Genomic DNA, 18,003 nt, shown 5'->3' on the forward strand with positions numbered 1-18,003 from the left:
CATGGTAATTTTGCACGTCAAATTTGATTGATCTATCCTGCGACTGCACCCTGACAGGCTGCACACACGTGTGCACACATGTCCTGAGAGGTTCAGCGTAGCGTGTTCAGTATAGGCACGGCACAGGGACAAAGCACTGCCTTGAGTCGACACTAGGAATTTTAAACTCTATAAAAGGCCTGCTAGCCAGGTCTGGTGCTGTTGCTAATATTAATAGTATGGATGTGCTTACACTGTAAAATCGCTCTGGGTAAGAGAATCTGCTAATGAACATAATGCGATGTACTACAATGCAAAACCGTAGAGCGTTGTGTAATCGCCTTGCTATTTTCAGCGCCGAACGGGTTCTGTGTGCGTCTCCCAGCCCCTTCCGCTGGCCGCGCTTCCTCTGCGGGCCTGGCGCTGCGGACGTGCGGCGTTTTGAGAAGGCTGCGGGCCTCAGAGGAAGCCCAGGCCCTGCCAGGAGGCGTTGGCGCAATAGCTGGAGGTGCAGCGGCGCGTTTTCGCGGGGCTTTGGCAGCGCTCCCAGGCGTTGTGTAATTACAGTCACGCCCTCCTCCGCGCCGCGCCAGACGCACCAGGACCCTGCTCCTGCAGATCTTCTCCCTCCGGCTCCTGCTCTTCCCCGCCGGGCCTCTCCGCTTCCCCACCGCACCAGGTTAACCTCTGACCCCTCCGGCTTAGAGAGGCCTGAGCCATACAGTACTGCCCCACCGGCTGATGTGTACTGTATGGACAGAATATGGATAATGTTCATGTTAGCGCTATTAAATATTAACACAGCACAGGGTTTAAATCAAGCAACCGCAGTTTAAAGCCTGTTTTAAAGCTGGGTTTTTTTTAAAGCATGTTTTAATACGGGACATATTTAAATCATTCTTTTGAAAAGTGAAGTTTAAAAGCCTATTTTAAAGGGGGAAGTTCGTGAAGGCTGTTTTAAAGTGGGTCTTTTTCTGGAATGGGGTTGAGAAGTGTGGCACAGCCAGCCTCCCAGCATCTGTTCTTCTGGAGCCGTTTGGACGCTGAACACCCAGCCCTTAATGTCTGTTAGTCCTGCTGTGACTGAGGAGGGTCAGTGGGGTTGCCATTATTCCTCATCGGAGGGCGAGGTGCAGGTTTGGCGGCAGTGGAATACAGAACATATTGTTGTGTGGAAACACCTTCTTTTCTCAGTGCGCTGAGCCTTAGTGACCACTAGCAGACACCTTGTCTACACAAGAGCAGAATTTGTGTGGTGGTGCTGTAAGCATATGTGTGCTGCAGTGGTAATGTAGGAGCCAGGCTGTGATTGGGCCGCTATAGCGGTTAATGTTGGAGCCAGGCTGTGATTGGCCACTATAGTGGTTAATGTAGGAGCTAGGCTGTGATTGGGCCGCTATGGAGGTTAATGTAGGAGCCAGGCTGTGATTGGGCCGCTATAGCGGTTAATGTTGGAGCCAGGCTGTGATTGGCCACTATAGTGGTTAATGTAGGAGCTAGGCTGTGATTGGGCCGCTATAGCGGTTAATGTTGGAGCCAGGCTGTGATTGGGCCGCTATAGCGGTTAATGTTGGAGCCAGGCTGTGATTGGGCCGCTATAGCGGTTAATGTTGGAGCCAGGCTGTGATTGGGCCGCTATAGCGGTTAATGTAGGAGCCAAGCTGTGATTGGGCCGCTATAGCGGTTAATTTTGGAGCCAGGCTGTGATTGGGCACAACAGTAAACCCGGTTATTAGGGCTCCTCCTGGTCTGTCTCCCATGCCCCTGCAATGCAGCGGAGAGGACCAGCAATGGCAGGTCCCATGCTCTGTCATCCTGAGCTGAGAGTTTGTTTGAATGGATCTCTCTGGATGTCTCGCAGGGTTTTTAAGTCTTTATGTCCGGAGAGATGAGTGGTCAAATCCCTTGTTTTTATGGACAGATATTTTAAACCATATTATCGCTGTAATAATTATCTTTTCTCTACCCCTGCGGACTGGATCTCTCCCTCTCTGGGTGATTCTGTGGCCGACATGAAAACTGGCCATAGTCAGAAAGAACTGGGGTCGGGTGCATAAAGTCTCTTAATAAGTCCAACTGCAAGTTAGACTTTGGTTAATCATCTCATTTCAACTGAGTGTAAAGCTGTCTTGCACTGGGCCTTAGTAGAACTGGTCCACATTTGCTTTGAGTCATGGGTAGATGAAGTCATTGACAAAATACAATACATTTCAGTATTTGAATACTGTTAGCTGTCTGTCCTAGGAAGTTTTTGCACATTAAAATGTGGAAAGTTGAGGGCTGACTGCAGCCAGCAGGGTGATGTGTAGTGTATCCCAGGCAGGGAGGGATTCAGTTGGCTGGGAGGACCTTGTGTAATCGCTCACTGGTGACCCCTTCTGGTCAGTCAGGTCTTTGCAGTCTGCTCTCTCAAGCTGCATATGACCTCTGACCCCTGCCTGTGCACTGAAGTGTGAAGAGAAGCAGCAACTTGATATTGTGTGTTTCACAGATGGGCCCTCCCTCATTGGTAGCAGAGATTGTGGAAATGAGTTTGGCTGAGAAATAATGGCTTTCAAAATTAACGGTAGGGGAGGCAAGTGTTTTAAAGTGTAGGAGGTTATTTTAACAGTATTTTTCTTCAGTATTTTCAAGTTTACATGATACGTACCACAATACAACACACAATAAGATCCGCACAGCTTTTGGACCCTTGAGCCAGGCCATTAACCCCATATTGCTCCAGGGGAGGATTGTTTCCTGCTTAGTCTAATCAACTGTAGGTCGCTTTGGATAAAAGCATCAGCCAAGTTATATGTAATGTAATGTAACACTGCGTCACTTCCGTCTGGATATTGTGTACTATATCCATTCATGAACAATATGAGAGTATAAATAACCCATTCTTTATGAAGAAAACAACACCTCTTCTAATCTAAACCACATCACTGTGACTGGCCCCACATAGTGAAAGCAGTCAGTAAACCTACATAGTAGGTGGTTTCCCTTCAGTCTGAAAAGAATAAGTAAGAATGCCCTGAACAAAAAAAAGAAGATGTGTGCTGTAAAAGCGTGGCTGGTATTCCCCTGCAGAGCGGACGCGTTCACCTCTGCGAGCCGCACTTGTGACCCACATTTTCAGTGTGTCTGTGTCCGCAGGCTCACCATGAGCGCGCCACGGAGTAGCCGCTGCAGCTAGTCACCGGCCGCACCATGGCCAAACCCGGGGGCGACCGAGACGGCACCATGGTGGAGAAGCAGGCCGGCAAGAAGGTACTGTCCACCGCAACGGATAAAACCGGGACTCTTACATCACTCAAAGGCTGATTCTGTCTCTGTCTCATGCATGGACTTGTTTTATGCATTTTAATGTGTGTTTATTCTTGCCTGTTTGAGTCTGGGAAGGGGGGGCTGTTTGGTGTGCCATTGTTCTGGATTCAGTGTGAAAGCCTGCTGTTGGTCTGTTTGGCACTCTTAAGGTGGAATGTCCAAAATTATTACCAACCGTTATTTAAAGGTAATCCTCAGAATATTTCTAATTGCTCCAGTACACACAGGTATCCAGTGGAGAGGAGTATTTGTCATGGTACAGGGGCTGCATGGTGGGTCAGGCACTGTTCTGTAGCAGTGCTGACTGGTCGGGTAATCCATAGGGTGGCACACTAGGGGAGAATGTTGAATTTTTTTTTTTCCCAAGTGATAGTAAATATTTTTACCTTGACCATGTCAAATTACCTAATAAAAATCTGCCTTAATTTCCAGTCATATATACCAGTCATAGACATACCAGTCATAGACATACCAGTCATAGACATACCAGTCATAGATATTGAATGCACGCAAAAACCACTAATTTAATCAATGTTTTTTTCAAGTCTTCTTTGTAATTGTTTTGTATCATGTACTGGTACTTGTGTTCTCCTGTGTACAGTATGAATTCTGGATTTGTAATTCTTAAGTTGTACAGGAATCCCTGTTGCATGTAGCTTGTAGCACATACTGGATATGATGTAGACAGATATACAAAAGATGCATTGGAAATGATTTTAATGAATACAATCAAGTCAAGCTCAAATTTCAAATTTCACTTGTTAATGCAAATAATAGTACTTTCAAATTCAAAGGGCCGGCTACCATCATATTTATATAGCAAAATATTCTTAAAATAGCAACTCTTTAAAGGGTGGATTCATTCAAATATAAGGTTATTTAAGAAAAAAAAAGCCTCTTGACCTGGCCACACACAAACAGGAAGCCCCTGACCTCAGCAGCCCCTCTGAAATCAAAGACTGTTTACACTGGGCAGGATGTGGAACATTCTTACCTTTTAGAAGATGAGTAACCATTTTACTCAGTGCTGCTTTGTGACTGAACTACATGCATATTTGTGTAACAGAATATTCATCCAGGAAACACAAATATGCCAAGCGGAATGTTCTGAATGATGTGGCTGCAATTCAGCATTAGTTTATTTTTTTCATTTATTTCTGCCTCACACACAGCTCACTTTGCCCTAGGACCGTATCTCTCATTTTGAGTTATAGTTATGTTATTGGCTGGAAGAACCCGTTTTAATAGATAGTGTCTGGAGCTTTTGTTCTGAGATTAATATAAAAAGCAGTGCCTATGTTTGCCAACAAGTCTTGGGTGAGAAATTCAAAGTAACTGCAGGTTGCAGGTTGTCCTTAACATTACTTGATTTTGTTACTTTGTTACTTAATTGTTATTGCTTTCAGCCAAACTCAGTATATGCTGGGGGGAGGGAAAGTAACATCACTTTGTTACTCCCACTTTAGGCCAAACTACTGACTTTAATCTCTGTATGTAAAGTCTGTTATATACAATGAAATGCTGTGAGTAATGGGACAGTTATTTTTTGTCTGTGTATTCCAGCATATTGAATTTGAAATAAAACAATGAATATGAGGTTAAAGTAGACTGTATATATTTGTGGATGGTATCGATGTCGGGTGATTCATATATGAATTACAGCATTTGATTATAATGATAACACCAAAATAAGGTTAATGTGCAATTTATGTTTAAGTTCTGATGTTTCCACCCTAACCTAACCATGTTAGGTTATTTTGCGACTGTCGTCAGTTTTCTGACGACAGTTGCACCCTACTGCATAATCTCAGTAAAGTCTGAATCTTTATGAAGCGGATGCACTTTAAAAGTGTTTTTTCTTTTTGTTTGTTTTTGCTTCTTGTAAGAAAATGACAAATTCTCCTTTTCAGAGCAAAGATAAGATTTCTCCTTTCACCAAGACTCCAAAGCTGGATCGCAGTGAGCTCCTGGGAAGGGAGATGAAGCCGAGGCCTTCCATGAAGCGCAAGCTCTCCTTCACCGTCAGTCCCCCGCGCAACCAGGAGCGCGATTCAGACACGGGTGAGTGAGCGCCCCTGCCGACTCCACTGCCTGTCTTGTGTGTGCCGAACGCCCCCTTGTGGTCAGCCACAGAACAGGCCCTGACTGGCACTGAGAACCGCTGCATCAACCGGGCTCCTCTCTTATACAGAATGAGCACGGGGACATGGGAAGGACATTTAGGAAACGTATGATTCTGTAATTAAAGAGTCTCTGCCATAATTAAATGAGACAGGAGCCCTGATATTAGCATGCTAATGCTCTTATGCGATTGTTTGCACTGAGCTGACCAGAAAACCACACAATTTCAGGGCACATACTTGGTTAAGTGGTTCGTTGGGTGATGGTTACTAGGAATATTCCGAAGCTCTGTTTTTGTTTTTTGGTGTAGTTAGTTAACATGGAATATGCAGGGTTGTAAAGTGGTTTGTCATGTGTATTGGGCAGCAGTTGGGCTAGATTTAACAGCTATGAAAGGGACGATACAGCACCACACACACACAATTTTCATTTATTTGAATAATGTAGTGCTGAAAAGAAAACATGCTTTCAAAATATTCTTTGCGGTCACCATTGGCTGATTCATGAACCCATTATACCAGTCATTATATCAAGTATTTATATTTAATTATGAAGAGCCATTTGAGTAATGCTAATTATTGTTGCTTGTTGGGCTTTATTACTGATGTTTAATTCCGACTGATAATTGTGATGACACATTTTATTGTTTATTATTCAGTATTAATTTGTTAAATAGTGATCTGAGACATTGGTGATGATTACCCCCAGCTTGCCTCTGTCTCCCCCAGCCAATCATGGGCTGCTCTGAGTATGTCTGCCCTCCCCCAGCCAATCATGGGCTGCTCCGAATATGTCTGCTCTCCTCCAGCCAATCATGGGCTGCTCTGAGTATGTCTGCTATCCCCCAGCCAATCATGGGCTGCTCTTGAGTATGTCTGCTATCCCCCAGCCAATCATGGGCTGCTCTGAGTATGTCTGCTATCCCCCAGACGATAATGGATCTGAGTGTATCTGTGGCCTTTTTAACTCGCTTTCTGTCTCTGGGACCAGTCGCCCAATTGTAAACTTGGGAAAGACATGATGCCAGTCAGTCCAGACTTCCACCTGTCCCCAAGTGTGTCTGTGTGTGTGTGTGTCTGTGTCTGTGTGTGTGTGTGTGTGTGTGTGTGTGTGTTTCTCATTACTCTGATCTGCACGTGTGTGTGTGAGAGTGTGTTTCTCATTGCTCGGATCTGTGTCTGTGTTAACGGGCGTGCTTTCCTCCCCTTGCTGTCCCCTCCGATCTGTCTGCTTGCACTGTAGATTCAGACCCAGGACATTCCAGTGAAACCTGGGGCGAAAGATTAACCCCTCCCTGTGGGATTTACTCAGGTAACAGCCAATCACATGCATGTCTGCATCTGCATCTTAGGCTTGTTCATAGTGCTGATGGGAAGCTCCAATATCCTTCTGGTTTCTGAGATTCTTTGCCTTCCCCTCCTCACCAGATAAAGATGGTCCTGACAAGAAGAAAGTGAAAAAGGAGACTGGAAGTAAGAAGTCTACTCCTGTGAACATCCTGTTCGGGTATCCCCTGTCAGAGCGCAAGCAGATGGCCCTCCTCATGCAGATGACGGCAAGAGACAACAGCCCAGGTCTGGATTCCTGTCGCTCCCCTCCTCTCTCAGCTCTCCCGTATGCACTTGTACATCACATCATGCCTGGTCATATTGTCCGGTGGCACCCAGTGTCTGTGAGAACATCGAACATATAAATTTCCAAATAATGTTTATCATTTTCTTTTAATCAGTATTGCCTGTTTTCTGGTGTCTGCTGATTGTTGAGCATGGAAAGGTTTTTGCTTATTAATGTTGAAGCATCTAAAGGTCAGGCTGTAGAACTGATGGGCAATGACCTCACCACCTACCTGCTGTTTCCTCCTCCAGACTCCACCCCCAGCCACCCCACGCAAGCGCTGCCGGTTCAAAAGAAGCTCCCCAGCTCTGCCTCGTCCAGGCAGAAGGACAAGGTGAACAAGAGGAACGAGCGGGGAGAGACCCCCCTCCACATGGCCGCTATCCGCGGTGACGCTAAGCAAGTCAGGGAGCTCATTAGCCTGGGGGCTGATGTCAATGTCAAAGACTTTGCAGGTGATGTTTCTTCCAAACTGCAGTTCATGTGACAGTTACTGTTGTAACTGCAACTTTGTATTTATTCTTTGATAATTGTATGCTTTATCTGGAAAATGAGCTTATTTCATCAATATTTGTGTCATAGGCTGGACGCCACTGCACGAGGCCTGCAACCTTGGGTATTACGATGTGGCCAAAGTGCTGATCGCTGCCGGGGCGGAGGTCAACACGCAGGGGCTCGATGACGACACGCCACTGCATGATGCATCCAGCAGCGGACACAAGGATGTATGTTTCCGTGCCCCATAACTGCCATAACATGATCTCTCATTCAGACAGACCTGCTCCAGGGCAGGTGGTTATAATGGCGGCCCTGCAGGTGTATATTCTGAACGGACAGTTCACCTTAACTGTGCTTATAATGGATGCTCTGTAGGTGTTGGGCTGACCGTTCACCCCTGTGTCACTGCAGATTGTGAAGCTACTGCTGAGAAATGGAGGAAACGCCTTCCAGGCTAACAAGCGTGGAGAGCGTCCGGTGGATGTAGCAGACTCCCAGGAGCTGGAGCTTCTGCTTAAGGGCGAGGTCCCGCTGTCCGAGCCAGAGGACAGCTCCTCTGGTGGGTCCACAGTGAGGAGAGAAACTGCGATGTCATTATTAATGTGCTCCCTCTGCAAGCTGGCATTCAACATAGTGTTCATTTTCTCTGCTAGAAATTTTCAGGGTTGCAGAAGAAGTCACTTAGATTTTATGAATTATCCATTTAAACAGTGAGATGTTTAAGGTAGGAATTAATATTAATAATTTCGTTTGGAGATTTTGGCCTTAGGGAAAGGGTAGGAATTAATGGATTTTAGGAATGGTGTGGATGTGGACTGTTCCAAGTACCATTTAGTAATTGGTTGTTAGTAATTTAGTCCTTAAGTGTGCAGAAAGAATATTTTTCTTATTAATATTGGAGCACTCAACAAAATTAAAATGGTATTCAGCCAGAAGTACACCATGGCAATATGGGATTTAATAAGACCTGCAGTGAATGGGTTTTCAAATGACTTCAATCCGTTATGCAGACATGCAGAGATTCTAATGAAATGGAAAACCAAGCCCAGATGAAATTTTTAGGTAATTATTTATTGTAATTTCAGTTGCCAAGGTTATCAAACATGGAGATTATGCACTGTGGTGTTCTCCTGCACAATACATACCTTAAAATTTTACCATCATTATAGGCTTACTTGACCACAGACTAAAATTGACTGAACTGTTTGGAACTTCAGAAGCATTCGGATCGGCTTGTATTTCAAAATAAAATTTATTTTTCTACAGAATCAGAAGACCCCCCATCTGTTAATCCCTCCAGTGTGGATGACAATATGGAGTTCTCAGACCTGGAAAAGGACTCTGATGGCAAGCAGGCCAACCTGGTAAAATCGTCGGCCTCCATGTCCGGGCTAGATGAATACGAGTTCAAGGACGAGGAAGAGGAGGAAGAGGATGACCTGAGCAAGGCGCTGAATGACAGGCACATCCTGCGGCGGGAACAGAGGCAGCGGGAGAAGGACGAGAGGGATGGTGGGCACTTCCTGGCCAAGCAGGACAAAGGCAACACCAAGTCCAAAAAGTCCAAAACATCCCGTGTCCTGTACTGCAGTTCAGACAGCTCCAGCGATGAGGCGGACACCCCTCCAGAGAGGAAGGCCTCTCCCACCTGCTCCCTGGCCACCGCTGAGGGACACAGGCTGGACAGCAGGACTAAAAAGGAGCTGAGCCTCACGGCAGAACATAAGGAGAAGGGCAAGGTCAAGAAAAAGTATAAAAACCAGAGCAAAAACAAGGAAAATCAGGAGCTGAAGGAGGACGGGAAAGAGAACAGCAAAGTGCCGTTCTTCTCCTGCTCTGCCTCGGCTGGGACAGAGACCTCAGAAAAGGCAAGCAGGGAGGAGGACTCCTTCAAGATGTCCTTTAGCCCCAAAGATGATTCATCCGTTCATCTCTTCCACCTGCCATCAGCCAGGTCTCCTAAGCTCAACCACAATCTAGCTGACAAGCAGCCGGCGCCGCTCAAGCAGGAAAACGCCAAGACCTGTCTGTCTGTCGCAGGCGGCCCGTGCCAGGTGGATGGAATCAAACAGGACCGCCACACAGAGCCAAACTATGCCACGGAGAGCTGCAGCAGCAGAGGCGCCAAGCACAAGGAGAAGAGCAAGCATCACCACAAAGAGCTTAGCTTGGATGCCCACGACAGGAGCTCTAGTCCTTGCAAGGAGGATGCCACCATTGACAGTGCTGAATCGGCCTTACGGAAAACGGACAAAGAGGGCAAAGTTGTCAAAAAGTACAAACTGAAACACCGGGAGAAGGACAAGCACCGTAAGGACTGTGAGGTTGAGAAGGACAGGCACAAGCAGAAGGAAGCCAGGAAAGAGGGGCATAGGAACCTGGAGTTCGACCGGGAGTTCTGGAAGGAAAACTTTTTTAAAAGCGATGAGAATGAAGAGCCCCTGCCAGGGAGGACAGAGACCCCTGAAGGCAGTTCCCCACACAAAACGGCAGACTCATCCCCTGTCAAAGAGGAAAAGAGAGAAGGCAGAGAGAAACACAGCAGCAGCAGCAAAGACCGGAGGCAGAAAGAGGACCGAGAAAAGGACAAAGCTGTGAAAAAGGAGAAGGATCTTCCCTCCAAGGAGGAGAAGGGAAAGGAGCTGAGAACCAGTGAGCAGGAGGAGAGGACGGATGGCGTGGCTTTGGACAGAGGGAATGAGGAGTGCACACACAGCAGTGCCATAAAAGATGAGCAGGATGAGCAGCCTGTAACAGAAAGGCACACTGAGCAAGACCTGTGGGACCAATCGGAGAAAGGCACCCGGGACAAAACTGAGAAGAGGACTTTGGGGAAGGAGAGGGATGCCGAAAAGACAGACAAAAAGCATTCGGACAAAGAGAAAAAACCTAAAGGCGAGCACTCCCCTGAAAAATCTGAGCTGCACAACTGCACGGACAGGTGGAAAGAGCGGGAAAAGACAACAGCAGGTTCCTCCCACTCACCCGGAGACAGAAACCACAAGGAAAGTGAAAAGCTGAAGGCCATCCTGATGGCCAAAAGACCTGAGGAGAACAAGAAGAGCAGAGAGAGGCCTGAAAGGAAGAGTGAGAAGGAGAAGGTAGAGAAGGAGCGCAGTCTCGGGGAGAGCAGGGACAGAGAGAGGAACAGCATAGACAAGAGGGGGAAACCTCCAGAGAAAGTTCCAGATCAGGGCAAGCTTGACCGCATAAAGGAAAAAGAGAAAGACGGAGACAAAAAGAAGAAGGAGAAAGGGAAAGACATCACCTCTTCCACCTCTAACCTTAAATTGCTTTTGGAAGAGAAAAAGAGCAGCACATCTGAGAGCAACAGGATGTCCCATGAAAAAAATATTTCCTTGAAACTGAAGGAAGACGTACCTCGAACACCAGAGAAAGATCGGCGTGAACGAGACAAAGACGCTGATCGACATAGAGACCGGGACCGGCACAAAGACAGGTCCCAGCCCGCCAAAATCAGCAAGTCAAAGTCAAATGAGGTGGAGGCCGACAGAGCTAAACCCAAACCCTCGCCAGCCCCCAGAGACGTCCGGCCCAAGGAGAAGAGGTTGGTCAACGATGATCTCATGCAGACTAGCTTTGAGCGAATGCTGAGCCTGAAGGACCAGGAGATTGAGCAGTGGCACAGGAAGCACATGGAGAAGATCAAACAGAAGGAGAGGGAGAGGATGAAGCAGCGGCCTGTAGCGGATTCTGGAAAGCTGAAGAGCAAGGACAGGTCAAAGAGCTCGGGGGGCGAGTCCTGCCACAGCAAGGAGCTTCTACGCTCAAAGAGCTCAGAGACCTCTGAAGTCCACAACCGAGAAAAGGTGCTCAAGGATGCCACCAGCTCAAGGTCATTCTCCCTGGATGCTAAGTGCCTCCCCCATTCTGGAAAGTTGGGCCTCAGCCTGGAGAACAGCCTGAGCCGCTCCCCCCGGCCTGAGGGGGAGAAGTCGATCCTCATGTCCAGATCGGTGTCCATGATCTCTGTGGCCAGTTCAGAGGACTCCTGCCAAGCAGCTGCCCTTACACCCAGGCCCCTAGCCGAGTATGACTCGGACTTTGCTCCAGAAGGTTCCGATTCCCAGCTCTCTTCCTCACAGGCTTCCTTCGTCGTCCACCCAGCCAGGTCCCCAGCTGTTCACGAAAAGGAATCTGAAGGTCTGCTTGATGCAGCTCAGCGTGGCAGGTCTACCCTTCCTGTCAGACATGCGTCACCGTACCTGAGATCCATCTTGGATGAAGATACAAAAGTTGCGTTGAGTGACGGGAGACCCTCTGAGGACCCTGGAAAGGCCAGTACAATGATACACTCCAGTGGGGAACATGCAAAGGGCACTCTACCTGACAGCAGTGTAGCATCTATTCAAGATGGCAACATTAGTCAAAGTCTGCCACCTCCAAGCTTCAGTCATTTTAGCTCCGATCCCGAGAACATCGCCAGTGGTGGAATTGAGGGGAACACCTCAAAAACTAACCTCCCAATCACATCAAACAGCAGTGATACTCTGAATAAGGATTATGATGAAATCCACATTCAGCAGGCCACGCATTCGGACAGCAGACAACAAAGCACTACAGAACTGAAGAGGCCTTGTATTACAGATCCCCTGTCAGAGAAAACCATGTTCTGGCCACCAGTGGAGAACTGCAGGACAGAGAGCTCCAGCCAGAAATCAAATGTTGAACATAATGACAAAGCAACCAAAGACACTCTATCTGAAAATTCCTCAGAAGGAACATTCTCATCCCCTCTGACTTCTCAGCAGACGTTCTCCGTAATCCCCCAGGAACCTACAGAAGTCTCCTGTGAGCCTTCACAGGGCGGTGATGAAGCTTCACATCTGGGACCTGAGCTACAAGAAAAGGCTGGATTGTTGGAAGACACTGTTTGTAAGAGGGAGGACCTGAGGAAGGAACCTGTAAGTGCTAAAATAGAGTGGGTGAGCAGCCCAGGGCCCTCCAATACCCCGCTCTGCACCAGCACACACAAGACTGACAGAAGCACAGGGGATTCAGTGCTCATTTCCACAGCAGGCAGCATGGAAATCAAGGTCACGCCAGAGGATATGGAGGCTGAGAGTTTGGACTCTAAAGACTCCAAGGACTCAACAGGCCCAAGCGAGCTTCCTTTAGAGAAACAGGAAGGCAGCTGTCCCACACCATCTTACCCCACTGGATTGAGCTGTGCAGGCCCTGTCACTAAAGCAGAGGACCTAGCTGATGCTCCTGAGAGCAAAGAAAAGAATAGCGGTGTGGAGGTACCGGAAATTGCAGAGCCCTCATCAGATGATGCCCCCCAGACACTCCTAGCTCATGAAATAAAAAATGAGCCAGTTGATACTGCTCCCGACCACACTGCCCCAGAAGAGAACTCTCAGCTACAGGAACAGCTTGAGGCATCTGGAATACCACCATGTGGCCTGCAGGGGGACCCTCACACAGAACACAGTAGCACCTGCTCAGGAAGCTCATCTCCACTGCAGGGGGAGGGCGACTCGCTGGGTGCCAAGGCCAAGATGCAGCCGCTGGAGGAGGAGGACAACCAAGTGAACCACCCAAGGAAGAGGAAGATGCCGCGGGTGTCACAAGTCGGCCCCGGTGCTCAGCAGGCCAAGGACAAGGCCCAGCAGTCCCTGGCGGCCATTGTAGACTCTCTGAAGCTGGAGGAGATCCAGCCCTACCAGACGGAGAGGGCCAACCCCTACTACGAGTTTCTGCACATCCGCAGGAAGATCGAGGAGAAGAGGAAGGTACTGTGCAGCGTCATCCCTCAGGCACCACAGTACTACGACGAGTATGTCACCTTCAACGGATCCTACCTCCTGGATGGGAATCCCCTCAGCAAGCTGTGCATTCCGACTGTAAGTAAGGAGCAATATTGCCATCAGATTACGGTACATTTTTGTTGGGGCATTCTTAAAAAATAGTTATGGCTATACCACAGACAGATAAGGATGAGGGAAGCAAGCATATGAAATCATCATCGCTCATCTAATCTGAATATGGTTTGATGCAGAAGATGCTTCACGAAATTGTTCTCATTCCATTTGTCATTGGATTGCAGATAACGCCACCACCCTCATTGCCTGACCCACTGAAAGAGATGTTTAAGCAGCAGGAAGTGGTACGCATGAAGCTGAGACTGCAACACAGCATTGAGCGGGTATGTACAACCCACTGCCAGAGGAGGTTTGCATTTGTTATACCTTTCCTGTGAAAACAGTTCAGTATTTTTCTGTCCCTACAGATGTATCCCTCTCACTTCTAATGGTGAACTCACTGTCGTTTCCTTTCCAGGAAAAGTTGATTGTTTCCAACGAACAAGAGGTCCTGCGCGTCCATTACCGTGCAGCCAGAACACTAGCCAATCAGTCGCTTCCTTTCAGTGCATGCACGGTCCTGCTGGATGCAGAGGTGTACAACATGCCCGCAGAGGCACAGGTAATGAGCCCTGACAGCCAGCCGCTGAGGGGTGTGTGAGTGACAGACTGCGTCATTGCTTCTATATTTTATTTACGTATATGCATGCCCTATTTTTCCTGTTCTCCACATTTTGAGTGCACACAAATCACAACTACGCATATCCATCACTACACCATCCTCTTGCACTTGTACTCAAAAGTCCACCGGCAGCCCAGCAGTTAACTAGAAGTCCTGCCTTCTCTGAGCAATGCTGTAGCAGCTAATTATGCACTGTCCGATTGGGCTGTAGGCCACAGTCAGCACTGGCAAGGATCTGACTGGCTTATCCCATATAACTGTGAACCTGTAATCTTTTCTTTTTTTTTTTATGTTTTTGTTTGTATTTATTTTATTTATTTTCATTTTTTTAGGGAGAAGATGGTAAAACTTCTGTACGGGACAGGTTCAATGCCAGGCAGTTTATGTCTTGGTTACAGGATGTGGATGACAAGTTTGACAAACTAAAGGTGAGACTTTCTGAAAAATGTGCGCGATCTTGGATATTACAAGAGCGATAACAGGGTTCACATGTTTACTCCCTGATAACAGCACACCGATGGTTATTCTGCAAAATATTTTTGCAAAACAAAAGAAAATTCCAGTCGCATATGAGTCACACATTTCATTCTCAGCTGGGCTCAGTACTTCTAAATGACTGATTTCGAAACTGTGACTAAAGCTTAAATTTCTACCTTCCAACTGTTCATTGGCAGCCTGAATTTGCTCAGCAAGTGTTAGCCAACGCTAACTTTTATTATTCTAGTGTGGACGTACGCAGCTTCAGAAAGCAGCAATTAGACTGCAGACTGTGATTTCAGCAGCAGGTGTTTCACATTCCTGCCGTGAAAATGATTGTGAAAAACGGCCGTGCGATTTTCTGAAAACATGGGAAATAGTTTCCTGTTATAGATGCAGTTTGCAGTTGGCAAATCAACAGGTGCTGAGTGACGATTTATATTGAGGTCTGACAATCATAATCAAGAAGGGACACGTATGTTCACTGCAATGCGTTACAAATTTAAGCAGCAGCTCCAAACTCTCAAGCGCCTTCCATCGCACTGCATTACGAAGGTTGTGCATAGTACATCTAAACCAAACACTACAGTGTACAGTCAGCTGGCAACTACCCGTGTGGTTTATAAAACACAAGTACTTCTCTGGGGCTGTACTTGTGTATTCAAAAGCCACCAACAGGTGGCAGTATGGAAAAAATACAATCTGCAGATCCCTTTTTAAGTAGGAATCACTTCCTCAAAACTGTCTGAACTTTGAATAGCTGTTTGTGAGTGCCGAGTGTGCTTACGTCTCTCACCCCGCTCCCTCCCCACAGACGTGTCTGCTGATGCGGCAGCAGCACGAGGCCGCGGCGCTGAACGCCGTGCAGCGGCTGGAGTGGCAGCTGAAGCTGCAGGAGCTCGACCCCGCCATGTACAAGTCCACCAGCATCTTCCAGATCCCCGAGTTCTACATCCCGCTCGTCGAAGTCAACGACGACTTCGACCTCACTCCCATATGAGGGGCCCGCCTGCCCGCCCGCCCGCCATCGGACTCCCAGGAGGAGGTGCCGCCCCACCGAGAAAGTGCCGGAAAAGAGCACTTGAAAAGCAAGGGAGGCTCAGGGTCGGCTTGGAGCACCGCGTGACGATGAAGCCCAGGACAGACTGACCCTCCCTCCTATTATTTATAAAAATAACAGTGCGTGTGCACGTCATGTGAGGCACCCAACTGCCCCCCTTCGAGCCCCGAGTACCTGGGGCTCCTCCCCGGAGGGGCGGGGAGCCTGGTCACATGGGCGTCGGCACAGTGAGGAATGTGGCTGGCACTTAGACATAAGCAGCACTTATGACAGGGTTCAGGGCCCAGTTTGGTTGGCTGAGAGCCTCAGAGAGCGCTTATAGGGAAGAGAGAGAGACAGAGAGACGGGAGAGAGGGGTATAGAGAGAGGAGGCCCTGGCCCTGCAGTTCGCACAGCCTGAGAGAGCTTTGCCACTGCTTCACGGAACAGGACTGTCAAAGACGGGTGTTTTTAAGTGAAGTGTCCATACATGTACAGACTGTGCTCTTAATTATTATTTTTTTTAACTTATTTTATACGTACAGATTGTGCATCTTGTAAATAGCCATGTAATTATTTGTTTCTAACAAGTGTAAAAAAAAAAAATTTAATTGATATTTTGATTGTAAACTTGTTTTGTCTAATGTTTTAAATGGACCAAAGTCAAGGTGTTGTTTTTTTTTTTTAGTATTTTTGTGTTGTTATTGGCTAATTCTTAAGCATGCTTGGAGTTTGTTTTGTTTAGTTTTGTTCCTTCTCCTCATGTTCTCCTACGGGCAGGTGTTTTGACTTGTGATCTTTAATGATGTGCATGCCTTGCAGGTTTGTACTTTTCCAGAAAGCTGGACCGTGGGCTGTTGTGAGATTTTCCGATTCGTCCCTGCTTCTTTTCCGTCACTGGTCCGACGTCTCGTGCAGCACTGTGCAGCTCCTTGCCTCTGTGTCCGTTGCACTGTCATACACACTTAAAAAAAATCACACTGCAAAATTCAGTGTTGCTTCGAAACACAAAATTAAAATGACTTTTACAGTTCAGTGTGGGATCACAACAAAACCTATTTTTGCAACATAATGCCTTTGAACTATGGTTCTAAAATATGTCTATTTTAATATTTACTTGTTACATGATATGTACATATCTGTAATATATAATTGAATAAATTTTATTTGTTGTGAAATCCAAAATGTATTGTCCTATTCTGTTTTACTTTCTTCCATTTTCTTCAGCAACAGAAAATAAATTGGCCTGATCATTTACTAATTCTTTTCACCTTTAAATGCATATTTATCCTTAGTATGCAGTTTTATTGTGCACTGTCTGTAATCACTTAGAATGCAAAACTGAAATATACTTGTGTCTGCCCTATAGGCCTTTCTAACCTGTGTTGGCATGATACTGTTGTCTGAACAAGCATAATGGTGTTGATCACCCAGAGCCTAGGGTTCTCAGTGTCCAGTGTGGTGTGTCCTCCAACTCTTTTAAGTTTAAGCCTGAAGTTAATTTGTCCCCAGTGGTTTTATACAGAAGGATTTTTTCCCCATCCAGTAGATGGCAACACACACACGCGCGCGCACACACACACACACACACACACACAATTATTACGTTGTTGTACTGAAGTGCATTGCCAAGAGCTAAAAGCCTCGCCAGGTGCAGTTTCACTCTGGAGTAAAAACAATCAACATCGCACATGGAGTCCGTGGTGTTGTCAGTTGCAAGAAATGCTTTCACAGAAACCCGTAATTAACTTAACTTTGGACAGCCAGAAAGGCTTAAGGAATTTTCTTTAAACTAAAAACAAACCGCCCACCCCAATAACTTATTAAATGATTCAGCTAACGTAATTAATATTGTTATAGGCAGCCTATAGTAATATTGAAGTAGCCTATAGACCGCTGTTATGTCCGTTGCCGCTTCTATTTGCGAATGTTCTGCAATATCATGGCAATTGGGGTAATGTTTTTTTACTGAGGCGGGTAATGTTAAGGTTTTCTTTTACTGATGTTTTATTTTTTAGTGGATAGCACAATAAACGCGCAATAGGCATGTTGGGGGGGGGGGGGGGGTGTTAGCCTATGACCTTCAAAAGGCTCCTTGAATCATTTTTCACACAACTCGAGGAACCCGGGGTCAGAAGGAGCATAAATCTGACCTAAAAGCAGAGATGATGTTTTACAGGACTGGCTGTGCCTCTGTATATCATGCTAAAGTAGGCTACAACTGTTGCAATTTCGTCCGTCAAAATGTGTAACTATTTCGACGATATGGCTGCATTTACATCAAAGAGATGAAGATGCATTCCTTTGGAAACCTGATTTAAGTGTTGTCGACATACCTCATCTATTTAAAAAAGACAACTGTCACTACTAGCTTAATTTTTGTGCGCCTTAAACTATCGGTTATAACGCTGCCAACTAACAGAAGCTGTAGAATTTTAGGCTCAGTTGTGAATAACTGC

General features: G+C 46.7%; 1 protein-coding gene across 2 annotated transcripts in view; it reads left to right on the forward strand.

Moving 5' to 3' along the window:
* Positions 1 to 16,729, forward strand: part of ankrd12 (ankyrin repeat domain 12) — a 42,965-nt gene extending 26,236 nt beyond the window's left edge. Inside the window, exons 2-13 of one of the 2 annotated variants that reach the window (XM_061254857.1) lie at positions 3,118 to 3,231; positions 5,199 to 5,349; positions 6,652 to 6,720; positions 6,837 to 6,983; positions 7,275 to 7,478; positions 7,606 to 7,748; positions 7,933 to 8,080; positions 8,788 to 13,388; positions 13,592 to 13,690; positions 13,825 to 13,968; positions 14,361 to 14,456; positions 15,320 to 16,729. In XM_061254857.1, the coding sequence (XP_061110841.1) occupies positions 3,172 to 3,231; positions 5,199 to 5,349; positions 6,652 to 6,720; positions 6,837 to 6,983; positions 7,275 to 7,478; positions 7,606 to 7,748; positions 7,933 to 8,080; positions 8,788 to 13,388; positions 13,592 to 13,690; positions 13,825 to 13,968; positions 14,361 to 14,456; positions 15,320 to 15,505 (6,048 nt within the window). In that variant the 5' untranslated portion in view covers positions 3,118 to 3,171 and the 3' untranslated portion in view covers positions 15,506 to 16,729. The remainder of the gene's footprint in view (positions 1 to 3,117; positions 3,232 to 5,198; positions 5,350 to 6,651; positions 6,721 to 6,836; positions 6,984 to 7,274; positions 7,479 to 7,605; positions 7,749 to 7,932; positions 8,081 to 8,787; positions 13,389 to 13,591; positions 13,691 to 13,824; positions 13,969 to 14,360; positions 14,457 to 15,319) is intronic. The other variant, XM_061254858.1, reaches the window with a different exon arrangement.
* Positions 16,730 to 18,003: the final 1,274 nt, after the last annotated feature.

This window comes from Conger conger, chromosome 9, assembly GCF_963514075.1.
Source record: "Conger conger chromosome 9, fConCon1.1, whole genome shotgun sequence".
In the NCBI taxonomy this organism is placed as follows: Eukaryota; Metazoa; Chordata; class Actinopteri; order Anguilliformes; family Congridae; genus Conger; species Conger conger.